Raw genomic sequence first — 13,619 nt, forward strand, 5'->3', positions numbered from 1 at the left:
ATTCCTCCCTATTAGTGGAGTGGGTATATTACATGCTTTGTGTCAGAACAGTGTGAGGGCAGTATACTAGATCTTGCCAGCTGTCAGTTCCATATCTGAAAATGATCTGAAAGTAGTTGGTGTCCTTGCATGAACGATTTGCACAATGCATGTTTATGCTGCAGTACAACTGATTTTTGCATCTACAAATCCTGCTTGTAAATATATCTGAATAGACTCGGCTCTTTAAAAAGAATTGGCTGTGGGAGTAGGGTCTCAAGGCCAAAGTTACTTAAAAATGGACTCACATGGGGCATTATTTTAACGTTATCTCTCTTTTCTTTCAAGATTTGAACATGGAGTTCAACCCATCAGATCACCCACGGGCCAGCACAATCTTCCTCAGCAAATCTCAAACAGACGGTAGGTCACCAGTGTTATTATACAAACAACAAAAGATTAATGTGCACTTTATAACATACGCTTCATGCATAGTTTATAATATGCATATGGCCCTATTGCAAGACCATACCTGAAAGCAATTGGGATAGATTATTAGCTATTATATTTATTTTATTTCAAAAGCCATGGTTTGTGGCTGACCTGCTATTCAGACTGGGCCACTGGCTTGGATTGTTTTAACAGCAGCATCAGAAATGGAAATCAACCATGCAAGTCTTTCATGCTAAACGTGTTTAGGATCTAAACATGTTTAGCATGAGAGTCTTATTGACTTGTTATCATTTTTTTAGGACTTCAACAAAATAATCTGTGAGAGAGAAATAATATTGCGTTCTCTTGAGGCATAAAAAAACAATCTGAACTCTCTGTTTTTGAAGAGTTCCATCAGCTAGTAGGCTTGATGCAATCTGATAAATGAGGACCCCATACACACATAATCCTTTTTCCAAGACCACTTATGTGCCTATGTGCTATTGATTCTCAATAAGGGCTGTATTTCATAGTGAATTGTTGCGTTTCGACTACTGGATTATTTATTTAGATTCCACACACACACACCCCAAAAAAATCCTTTGTGTTTATCAACAATTCATCTTTTCCCATTATACAGACACAATTGTCTAGTTAAGTGTTTTGAAATTTACGTATTGTTGCATAGAATCCTCACATATTAACTCGATACAAACCTTGCTTTTGAAAAGACTGTGTGGTAAGGTCTCACTTGGTTCTTTAAGTTGTTGTGCTTTATTTGAACCCATCTATTTAGGTCGGTGAGGACCAAGTACATCTACAAAGATTGGTCCTCTCTTGTACCAAATAGGCTGAGAGACAGTTATTTTGCTCAAGGCTCTGTTGCTTTGCAAGGACCTGAAGCTACTTGCAACAAATTTTCCACTGGACCACACAGGCTCATGTTGTGAATGATGACTTGTTTTACAAAAGAGGCAATAGTTACTTATCGGAAACTTTAGGAATAATTTTTCAACAGTTCGGTTAGAGAGGCCTCGGAGCTGAGGTGGTTGATTTATAGAATTTTGCTTGCAGGCTGCACATTTTAAAAATAAAACAGTCTTTCTCCTTGCACTCCTTGATCAGTGGAGTCGAACATCATCATTTATTAGTCTGGGTTTCTACAGCACCTGGAAATTAACAGTATTTGCCTTAGAGTGAACCTTGATGCAATCAGTGGAGGGAGATTCATTTACTGTTGGCTTATTCAATCTGTAGTGCTGGGCCTCAGTGATGATAGTTCCCCCTTGTTCTGAAGCTGTCAGGGATAATAAATGGCAATCATTGTGTCTCTGAAATGTTTGCTAGAAGTCAACCCTCTATTAAGTTTTCTCTTCCCCCTGCCATGATATCATGTCCTGATATCACAAGCCAGTGCTGGGGCGTGGGGGCTCTGGGAAATAAGCTGTGTCCCCCCCCAGCCCAGTGGACCCCCAAGGGAAAGGAAGATAGAAGTGCCTGCTGCATATATGTTGCTGAACACTAAGGATCAAGCTGATCATTGCCACCCTTCTCTGCATTCAGCCCAGTGCTCAGCAGAAAGTTACCAGAAAGCACCATCTTTGTTTTCCCAGAATGTATCTATAATTGGTTGGTCTGCTGCAGATATTCACAAAACAATTGCATCAAGACAGGGAGTAAGCTCTACAAGAGGGTAAAGAAAGCCGTCCCCAATATGTTTTGGACCATATGCTGACAGAGGCTGATGGGGGTTGGAGTTCAAAACTTATGGAGGGCACCTGGTTGGGGAAGGCTGGTACAGAGGTATATAGATATGTTTTCAAAAAGAGAAGCTTTGTTTCTGTGCAGTGTTTTCTTATGGCTTAATGCAAGAGGAGCACTCGGAAATCAGGATAGTATCCACCTGTTTTCTCACAGTGTAGACCCATTGGAATCAAGGCCATTTAGTGGGTCTACCCTGAATTGAACCAGCATGAAATACAGTGTGCCTCAGTGTGCCATGTGTGATCTTTAAAATCCTTTTAAACACTTCTGGAACCCTCAGTGGTTGCTGAAACGGACATGAATCCCAATGGGGGAATGATTTCAGTAAACCCTTCTGCACCATGACAACACCTTTCAGTGGTTATCTAGGGTGGTGCAGATCAGAAGAAGCACAGCATAACATCAGATTTGGCTGCACGATAGTTTCACTAAAGACAGATTAAGACATTACATTTCCTCCACTCTTAATGGAGTGTGAAAGAGGTACCAATTGCTTGGTACCAATTACACAGTTTGGTTAAGCACAGAATGTCATATTGATCAGTTGGGGCAACAGGAACAAACTTACTTCCACTTTCTAGTATTACACTTGCTTATGTTGGCCTCCCTTCTATATCATCAGGTGGTCTGACTTGGGAGATAGCCAATACAAATAGACACGAAAAGTGTGAATGGTCAGAAAAATATTGGGCTAAGCTGAAAAAATTCACAGGCAATATCATTCTGAATACCAGCTTCTGGAAACCTCAGAAGGGTAGACTGCTCTTGTGCGTCCTGCTTGTAGGTTTCTCACAAGCATCTGGTTGGCCACTGTGAGAACAGGATGATGGACTAGATGGGCTCTAGCAGGCTTTTCTTATGTTCTAAGTTTTCACATCAGAAATGTTTGTAAATGGACATTTGGTGCAGTCTTGCAGTTTTGCCATTTGTTGTTCCACTGTGAGCAGGGAATATTGCATTTCAGTGATTGTAAAACTGGGTTATTTTGCAGACCATTGTTTCAATTCTGGTTTTCTTTACAATATACCACAGTCTTACTTTAATGCCTAGAGTGTGGGAAGCCACTTGGAACAGCTTCTGAATTATAAAACACCTTTATAATCAAGTGTAGTTTTCCTGTACTTGCAGGGTTAAGTCAAATGGAAAGCATTGCTAGGTGGTGGATTCCTTCCTAGCTTTGTTTTTGGATGTCAGTTGATCAGGATACTACTGTCTAGGCCTGGGCAATATCTGGTTTTCGACATCATGATATATCACCAGCTAAACATCACGATATACCGATCGTGATGTCTGAAATAAGGGTGGAGCTATGTAGAGGCATTCGCTGACTTCATGGTTTTCCCCCACATAGTGATTTTTGCAAAGCACACACATGATATCTTGCCGGATAAAAAATTATGAAATCGCTATCACGGTATGGATTTCAAACTGGTTTGGGATGATAATATCAATATGGTGGTACCTCCAGTTGCGGATGGGATCTGTTCCGGAGGTCTGGTCGGATCCCGAGGCTTCCACAACCTGAGGACCGCTTCTGCGCATGTGCGCGCAGTGAACCCCTGTAAAATACTTCCGGGTTTGCTGCATTTGCACCCCGAAGTTTACATAACCAGAGGGTTATGATAACGGAGGTACGACTGTATATCACCCAGCCCTACTACTTGTCCAATTTTGTTGTAGCTTTAAGAACAACTTTCACTTAGAAGAGCTTTCCTTTGGGCAGGGAGGCAGCCTGTGCTTTGCAACGCTCTGTAATTGCTGTGAAAAGCCAGCTAGACGTCTAGTTGCATGCTGGTTCTGGTCTTCTTTGTGGACCTCTGCAAGCCAATGTAGGCTGGCCAAGTGCCAGTAATGCAGGAGTTGGGAGTGCTAAAATATACCAAGCACCTGAAACCTGTTGGAAGATGGCCTAAGGCAAAACAAAAAAGAAGCAACTTTTCCTGCAGCCCACTCAGATTATAGGCACTGGGTCAAAACAGATTAGCCTGGGGTTTGAATAAACAGTGGTTATGATTTTTATTGTTGCCGCTGGAATTTTACTAATTATGTTGTTTTGTTGTTGCATGATGCTTCCTGCTGCTATGTTGACATTGTTTTGTAACTTTGGACACTTTTATAATCATGTTGTGCTGTGTTTAGATTTCTTAGCTGTTGTGCTTTTAATTGTGGATTTTTTTATTTATTTAAAAAGGTGGAACACAAATGAATAAAATAAATATATATTGCTAGATTGTGCTTTCTGACATTTGCCAGAGGCATTTGGGTTCTGTGCTGTTGCTCTGAGGAGACAGTGGCTATATATGTGCCCATTTCTGATCCTCTGGATTGCAGCCCACATCTTTGTATAATAAACTGGAACATCTTTTATTGACGTGCAGCCTCTCGCTCCCGAAACACTGTTCAGAATTTCTAAATTTAGGCCATGCCTGAAAAAAATATGTGAAATTCCATTCCCAAAATAAAACCGGTGGCATTGTGGAAGCCAGAGAAGAGCAGTTGCCAAGGAGGCTCTGGTGTTAGGAACAAATTCAGGTTGCATTTGAATTTGCTAGTTGCGCACAAAACAAGTTTGAGATGTGTGTGGCGCTCTCATTTAAAGCCGAAGGATAAGCAGAGTCAGAAGAAGAGCATGATGCAGGTCCAGGAATAAGTTTTAAAGTTGTAGTGGAAAAGGAAAAAAGCGAAATGGAACCCTGAACAGGAATGGGGTGATAACAGGGCAACAGCCCAGGTCCCATAACCCAGCATGGGACTCACAGGCAGTAACCCCCTTGACCTGCTCCTCGTCATCGTCAGTGCTTTATTTGAAAAAAAGAAGAAGTAGGTGACGGTACATGCACCCCTCTTTCACCCCTTCCTCCTTGCCTACCTCCTCTGCCGCTGCCACTGCTTCTCACCTCCTGGAGGCATTTTGGTGCAGCCTACAAAAGTGGGTCTACCACAGAGTGGTGTGGCTAGAACGACTGTTTCCTTGACATGCAGGCCACTTCAGCTATGCCACTTAGTGGTAGAACAAAGCAGTCCTCCTCTACCACAAAATGGCATGCCTAGAGTGGCCCATATCAGTGATGATGAAGAAGAGCCACTGCAGGAGATAGTGATAATTATGGTGAGGAGGTGGACTCACTGTGGAAGGGGGCACCATGGAGTCCTTAAGTGCCCTTAAAAACAAAACAAAACCATTCAAGCAGGGTGGAGCAAGGCCAGTTAAGGCTGTCACCAGTTCAGGAGGTGTGGCCTGTGTACAGTCCTGGGGGCCACATAGAGAAGCCTGCATTTTGTTCCCAGGCCTGAGCTTCCCAACCCCTGCCCTAGAGCAATGTTGTTCTTCGCCTTAGAGTAGCCTACATTCTGTAGATGCACCGTTTTAGATTTAGCCCCCTCCCTGCTTGCTTGCCTCAGTTGAGTGAGATGGTGAGCTTGTTTGTTGCCAGTATGCACTTGTCAGCTTGAAAAGACCAAAGAAAATTCCGCTTTTCATTTCAAGAGTTGAGGAGAAACCGAGTCAGCTTTTCTTTGAACTCATGTAGTCCTTTGCTTAGATCAGTACCAGACAATTCCCCTAACTAGAAGAAACATGGCTTTTATTTCTGTACTAAATTATTTAAAAGCTATCAAAATGCGAGAGGTTGTAATTGATGTGTAATTATTAACTCAGGGATATTGCCTTTTGTCCTTTTGAAGTCTCCCACTAAAAATTGTCTCTTACACACTGCACAAAAGACTCCAGGAAAGCACAATAATATGGAAAAAGTGCCTTTTCTCCCTTAATTTTAATGCTGCTTAATTTCACCCTACGGCACTAAAAAGCTTAACAGTTAAACTACACTTTCAGAAATTAGAATCGGGCACTTGGCTTTAAAAATAAAGCAAATTAAGAAACCATAGAATGCAATTTTTGTTGGTCGTTGCAGGAGCTTGTCAGCTGAACTTTTCAACCTTGACTCGATTGTATTCAGTTTCATTGAGGCTTGCAGCCTTACACCCTTTGAATTCTGGCTTACTTCTGAATTGAATATACTGAGTGTTGCACTGTTAATTCCTGGTTTTTTTCATCCTGCACCATCTTTTCAGCTAGGCGTCCCTGTCTCCTAAATAAAACAGATAATTATTGCATTTTTTTCTAAGGTCACCATGTGGTCAGCATGAGATAAGAGATATGTTCAAGAATTCTTGTGGGGAGCAGGGGTGGAACTCTGCGGGGACTCTAGAATGTTGGTTATATGTCCTGCATCAGCCATTCATTGGATTGGCATCAGTGCACTTCTTGGATGTAGAGCAGCAAGGATACAGATGGAAGAAAAGGGGATGGTGGAGTGAAGTAGTCCAGAATGAAGTTGTTTGAGGTTCTGGAGGCAGCTTGTGTCTAATTTGGTATCAAAAACTTTTGGTTTGTCTTTTTAGCATATTGAAATATTTGAAACTGATCCGCAAGGATGTTTATTAATGGGTAAATCTCAATGTCTATTAACATTTTCACATTGTTAAAAACACATTTAATTGGCAGGTGCCATTCAAGTACTTAGCCTTCATAACAAAGTTCCAATCAAACTAAATGGGCTATGCATGATTTTTTTTGTTTATGAGCGTTTATAAACCATCTAATGTTTAAACATCTCAAAGCAATGTACAACATAGCATTAGCACCATTTAATTTAGAAAGCAGAAATTTAATATACCTTGTTTTAATTTACACATGCCAAGCATTTGATTATTCACTAACTCCTTTTTTGTTAGCATTGAATTTAGTTTTTTCATTTTCCAATGATAGATTCTGTGGTTGGGAGAGTTAACTAAAATCAAACAAATTCATATAACATGCCTACAATGTGTTTTGTGTTTTCACAGTGAGAGAAAAGCGGAAGAGTCTCTTTATAAACCACGTAAGTGAAAAAACAGCAACTTTTTCTGGCTGATTAGCATGTTTTGAGTTTACACTATTAAATCTAAAAGTCTGGTTTTCAAGCAAATCAGCTGTCTAAATGTACAACCAGTGGAGTGCCAAAAGTTATTTAGAGTCTGTAGAAAGAGACCTCCTGTATTATGGGAATCTGTTGCAGAAGCCTATGGCAAGGAAGTGTGCAAAAATTACGTTTTAGACTGGGGGTGCAGTTTTAGACTGGAGATGCCCTTTTCTTATCTCTTCTTTTTGCCACATATTAGAACAGAAAAGTAGGGTGATGAAGCCAAATGAGCTGAATGGTTTTACAGAGGAATTTTGGGCTCAGTTGTGAATAGTATACATATATATATAATTTTTTTTCTCAGCAAAATGCATTCAACTTGAGACCTGATCTGCTGCCAACTTGCTGTGTAGTCAAGCAAAGCAGTAATTTGATTATGCATGTGTCATCTATCATGACCGGTTTATCTGTGCTCCAATAACCTGTTATATAGACTGTTGCAATGTGCTGTCAGTGGGACTACCCTTGAAAAAGTTCCAGAAGCTGTGACTCTGCTGAATGCTGCTGCCTGGCTGAATGTGGGGTCAGCGAGAGGGAATGATCTCCATCCTAATTCTCAAAACACAATACTGGCTGCCAGTGTATCTACTTGACCTGATTCAAGGTGTTCATACTAGTGTACAAAGCCCTGGATGACTTGGGGCCCAAGGATTTGAAGGAGCACCTTTCTCAGTATCTTCCAACCTGACTTTGTGATCCATGGGAAGTCCTCTGATCATGGTTCCATTAGTGAAGGTGGCAAGAGGACAGCCACACAAGGCAGAGCATTCTTGGTGGCAGTACTCCACCTGTGGAACTCCCTCCCATGAGAAATCTGGTTGTTCCCCATTCTGGCTACATTCAGGCACAATTTGAAAGCTCACCTTTTATCCATGCCTTTGGGTACGATTGGTGGTAGGGGAGTATTTTCTGCTGCTGCTATTTCTACAGACAAGGATCTGATTGATGTTTCAGGTGTCTTAAGATTAATGAATTGTTTTATGAGGTTAACTGCCCTGTGCTTCCTTTTGGGAAGATGGTTGGGATATAATAACATAATTAATAATAATAATAATAATAATAATAATAATAATAGGAACTGAAGTGCTTGTATTTTTACTGGAGGGTGTGTACCTATGTACTAAACTCATTAAACTCACTGGTGGTCCTAGGATTAGGTGAGACTCCTTTGTTATCAAGGTTTAATAGGAATGTAAGTGTTGCATTTTTCTTTCTTTCTCTTCCTCCCTCCCTTCCCCAGTGCCTCCCACCCAGCTCCTAGAAACTTGCATAATATTAAACATATTATCTGGCCTTTTACAAAATATATAAATGTAGGTGAAACTCCAGCAAGCGGAAATTCATCTTTTGACAACAGTCCATATGCTTTCCTCATATATACTGTTTTGCAGAACCAGGAAGAAATATGAAATAAAATACTTTTAAAACCTGAGAGCAGCTTCTCCTGTTTTCTTTTCCTTACCTCCATGTTGATATAAGTAATTTTGTTTAATATGTTTGCAGTTTCATTTTTTCTTCTCTCTCTCTCTCTCTCTCTCTCTCTCTCTCTCTCTCTCTCTCTCTCTCTCTCTCTCTCTCTCTTTGTGTGTCTGTGTCTGTGTGTGTGTGCGTGCGTGTGTGCTTAGGAGTTGTAGCCTGCAGAGAGGTTACCCATTTGCTCCTAGTGCTGCCTTCTTGTTGAAAATCACCCCCTGATGTTGTTGTTTGCTGAACTTCCATATCACTTCAGCCAAAATTCATAAAGGCTCATCCTTCCTTCCTTCCTTCCTTCCTTCCTTCCTTCCTTCCTTCCTTCCTTCCTTCCTTCCTTCCTTCCTTCCTTCCTTCCTTCCTTCCTTCCTTCCTGCAGTGGTGCTCATTAAAGGATGAATAAATAAATAAATAATATCAGACCTGCTGAAGGAAGGAAGCAACTTAAATATAATCAAGGTAGCTGAGTCATTTATGACAGTAATTCTGAAGAAAAATTTGGCTTCCCCATGCTCCTGAGCTAGTGTAACTAAGGATTTCTAGCTGGAGCCAAGATGCTACAAGATCTTTTTAGCAAACAGTATATGTCAGTGGCTTCTCACTTTAAAAATTTGAGGTGGATATTAGCCCTCTACTAAAATGAGTTTGACATTGCATTGTCTAGGGTTGACATGGACTATTTTCTGATAACTATATAAATTAATAGCTGTACCTTCACATAATGTGAAGAAGCCATGGTTTGTTTAACCATGGCTTGGTCAGCAAACTGCAAGTTGTCACAGATAGGGTTGGCCTTGCCATCAGGCAAAGTAACCACCTTAGTTGGCAGGTTCTGGGGGCAATGACAGTAATCCTCTGGCTGTTCCCCCTAAACCCGCAGCCATTCCCCTCTATGGGATGAAACAGCAGTGTATGCTAAATTGCCTGTCCTGGCTCCTCCCAAACTGGCTTACTACCTTTAGGTGCTATGAAGGATGCTATTCTGCCACCAGTGTTGAAAGAAGATTCAGCTGCCAGTCCAATCAGCATCTTTAGATGGAATGAGGAAGGGCACCATCTTATCCTTTGCACCAACTGGCAAAATATCTTGACTAGAAGTGGATGGGGGACAGATGGAAAAAACAAACAAACTTGGAAGAACAAGCCATTGTTTGTTCGCTCATTTGCAAGCAGAGCAAACAATGGCTTGTTCTTCCAAAGTTTGTTTTTTTCCATCTGCCCCCCATCTACTTCTAGTCTACTCACGGTTTTATTTTCCAGCTGCTCTTACCTTGTGCCTTTGCAGCTTGGCAAGCATCCGGGTTGGATGGCCAAGTAATACATGGTTAAGCAAAGGCTGCTGGGTTTGGACATAATTCCAAACCATAGTGGGGGGAAGGCCAATATTTGTATGGACCAGAGCCCATTTTGGATTGTTGCCTCACTGAATAAAGCATATCATACTTGAAAATGACTCCCTGACCTGGGGTGCTTTTTATATGATGCTTCAAGTCTGAAGTACTCTGCTTGTTTTGTCTCTCCAAACCTTTCCATACCCCTTTTTTCAACCCACCTGGTTTTTTTATACTGTGTCATCTGTTGTTATTCGGCTTTCAGTACTTTGGGTAGAGTTGATAGCAAGGCTTCTCCCTCCCACCCCTGCACACAACTCTATTAACATTAGAATAAAAATTGTGAGCCATAAAGGAATTGATAAAACAGCAAAGTGAACTACAAGTGCTTCTGAGCCTGTCCATTTTTAAAATCTTTTTATCGGTGACTCTCAGGCTGCACACTGTTTTGATTTTGATAAGTGGCATTCTGTTGAAGATTGGAGCTGTTCAGACATTTCCCCCACAAAAAAATAAAATAAAGTAGAATAGCTGCTACAGCAGAGCTTTGAAAGTTCAAAAATGATGCACAGTGGTGAACCTGTGTGCCAAATAGCAGCAGCAATATATCTCCAGAGTTCCAAATGCGTTGTGGCAAAGACAAAACAATAAAGTGCCCCTAGCAATAATGTCAGAACTTTGGTTCCTGGTCATTTCCTTTGTGATTTTCTTTTGTAATTTAAAGGCCACTTGAGAGCAGGTGTTGGGGAAGGTGACTCTTGTTTTCCAAGCTGTGCCTTTTTTGTCAGTTTCTGGCAAATGCAACTTGATCCTCAACACACAAACCACTGGTTCCATGTTCTCTACCTGCTGCCTTACAATGCTTTTCGCAACCACAGCTTGTGATCTTGAGGCCCTGTTCAGATAATACTTACTGGGCCAGGGTAGGCCGGAAGCAATCAGTGTAGTTCGAGGCAGGTTCCAGAGGCAGAGTATTTGGAAGGCTGGAAAGTGGGAACTTAGGTTGGCAGGATGTTTCTACCCGGGGATAAGTTGATGAAACTGAAGAGCAATCGGTCCTCAAGGCTGACACTTCTTGGGACCAGGAAAAGCTGCACTGGTCCACTAGATCATCTGGTGGGGCATCTGATACTGCTTAGCAGTGACCCTGGGTCCCAGTTCCGCCCTCAAATCCTTTAGCAGGCATGCTGCCTTGCCGCCCCCAGAAGGGAAGGTGCTTGAGTCTGGCTGGTAAGGCTGCTGATTTGAGACCCACAATTCCTTTTGTGGCTTTAGATGGCTCTGTCATTGCTGATAGGAAAGGGGAAGTTTCCTTCCTGGCTTGTAAGTTTGCTTGACTGCTGACACAAGTTCCAGCTTCACCCCTACCTTGGCAGCACAGGAACTGCATTTCAGCTGATATAGAAAAATAGGGGTGGTTGGCTTTTGCTGCCCAACCCCCCAAGGGACTGAATCCCCTAAGTCCATGATCGGTCAGAGATGAATGAATGGAGGCAGGATGCAGTGAAAGCAATGCAGATCTTTATTTTTCTGTTGCAACAGAGTTCCCTCCCCTCCTAGCAAGGAGGCAAGAGAGACCTAGAACCAAGAAGAAACATCTCTCTTAAGGGTTTGCATTTTGGCGTGGAGAAGAAGGACATTCCCTCTACAAGCAGTCAGAAATGACATCACACATAAAGTGGGGTTTCTGTGGCTCAGGCAGGCCAAGGTGTGATATTCCTGAGGGTTTAGCAAGTTTCACATAGTTCCAGACACAGTTTACACAAAACATTAGCGTTTGATAAGACAATCAGAATGCTATCCAAATTTATATGGAACAATAAACCAGCCAGAGTAAAATTTAAATTATTAACCGACATAAAAGAGAGAGGAGGACTGGGGCTTCCTAACCTAAAAATCTATCATGATGCCGCAAGCCTTCTTTGGATAAAGGAATGGATTACCTTGGAAAATCACGAGCTACTAGATCTAGAGGGATTTCAAAATAGATGGGGTTGGCATGCCTACTTGCAGGATGAAAAGGTAAAAATACATAAAGGGTTTAACACGCATGTTATTAAAAAATCTCTATTGAAGGTATGGGAAAGACATAAACCTCTGATGGAACCGAAGACACCAAAATGGTTGTCACCTATCGAAATAATAACAGTGAAAAAAGTAAATAATGATGGAAAATGGATAAAGTATAAGGACTTAATAGAGGAAAAAGAAGGGGTATTTAAAATTAAAAAATATGAAGATGTTAAGCAGCAATTGGCAGGGTGGCTCCAATATTATCAATTAAATAGTAGGTTTCAAGAGGATATGAAAAAAGGAGGGTTTATGTCCGAACCATCCCTACTTGAAAAAAGTCTACTACATAGTGAACGGAAAATTATATCCAAAGTATATAACACCATTCTAGAATGGGAAGTGAAGGATGAAGTCGTGAAGGAGACAATGACGAAGTGGGCAATGGATCTAGGGAAAGCAATAGAAATGGATAAGTGGGAAAAACTCTGGAGTGTAACATGGAAATTCACGGCGTCAGAAACAATTAGAGAAAATTTAATAAAAATGTTCTATAAGTGGTATCTGACGCCGGTCAAAATCCATAAAATGTATAAAGTTAAAGATAATCATTGCTGGAGGTGTGAAAGAGAAGTAGGTACGTTCCTACATATCTGGTGGCAGTGCCCAAAAATTAAACCTTTCTGGAATGGAGTGTTAGAAGAGTTAAAGAAAATATTCAAATACAACATAAAGAAGACTCCAGAATCTTTCCTATTAGGAATGGTTGAAGAGGAAGTGAAAAAAAAAAGATGAAAAGATATTTTTATACTCGGTAGCGGCGGCGAGAATTTTAATTGCAAAATTATGGAAAAGTAAGGAAGTACCCACTATTAGAGATTGGCAAGAGAAATTAATCGGTTATATTGATTTAGCGAGATTGACGAATTCAATTAGGGGCGGTTCCAATAAAAAATTTATTGACAATTGGGGAAAATTTGGAGTATACTTAAAAGAACTTGGGTTAGAAACCAATATTTTGTAGTATTCCAAGGAGGAAAGTTAATGTAAGCAGTAGGAGGATAAACAATGTCATAGTCAGGATAGAAGAGAAGGGGAAGTCGAATTACAAAAGAAGATGTGAAGACAGAATGGAAGATATATAAGACAAGTTGACGATATATTTGAGAAGATGGAATAAGCTTTGTTTGAATTTGTATGATTATATATGTATGTATTGATTTTGCTTTTATTTTAGAGAACTGTTTTGTTTTATATTGATTTTAAACTTAATAAAGATTAAACATTAAAAAAAAAAAAGAATGCTGGTCAGACATCCCTCAATGCAGAGCATCGTACCAACATTTATTCTATATTTGAGACCTTAGAATTGCTATAACACTACCCACAGCCATGGACTCTCCCATGCCCTGGGATCTGTACTAAATCCTTTTCAAACCTGGGACACAATGCCCAGCAGTCCATTTGTCACATTCTCCTGCTGATAACGAGATTGTAAGAAGGCAATTGCCAGACTTCTGAGACATGAGGTCCAGATTGGATGGACCTTGGGTCAGATCCAGTGGGGCTTCTCTTTCCTTCTGAAATAATGTAGAAACAACTTCTACCAGTATTTTCTTGCAGTCAGATCAGGGCCAGCTGCACCGGAGGGGGGGTTTGCGGGGGAGGG

General features: G+C 41.0%; 1 protein-coding gene across 1 annotated transcript in view; it reads left to right on the forward strand.

Annotated features, from left to right (window-relative positions):
- CCNY (cyclin Y) overlaps nucleotides 1-13,619 on the forward strand; it is a 105,815-nt gene that overhangs the window by 66,186 nt on the left and 26,010 nt on the right. The window contains exons 2-3 of the mRNA XM_035130426.2: nucleotides 328-402; nucleotides 7,024-7,058. Coding sequence (XP_034986317.1) covers nucleotides 328-402; nucleotides 7,024-7,058 — 110 coding nt within the window. The remainder of the gene's footprint in view (nucleotides 1-327; nucleotides 403-7,023; nucleotides 7,059-13,619) is intronic.

The sequence above is a fragment of the Zootoca vivipara genome, chromosome 12, assembly GCF_963506605.1.
Source record: "Zootoca vivipara chromosome 12, rZooViv1.1, whole genome shotgun sequence".
In the NCBI taxonomy this organism is placed as follows: Eukaryota; Metazoa; Chordata; class Lepidosauria; order Squamata; family Lacertidae; genus Zootoca; species Zootoca vivipara.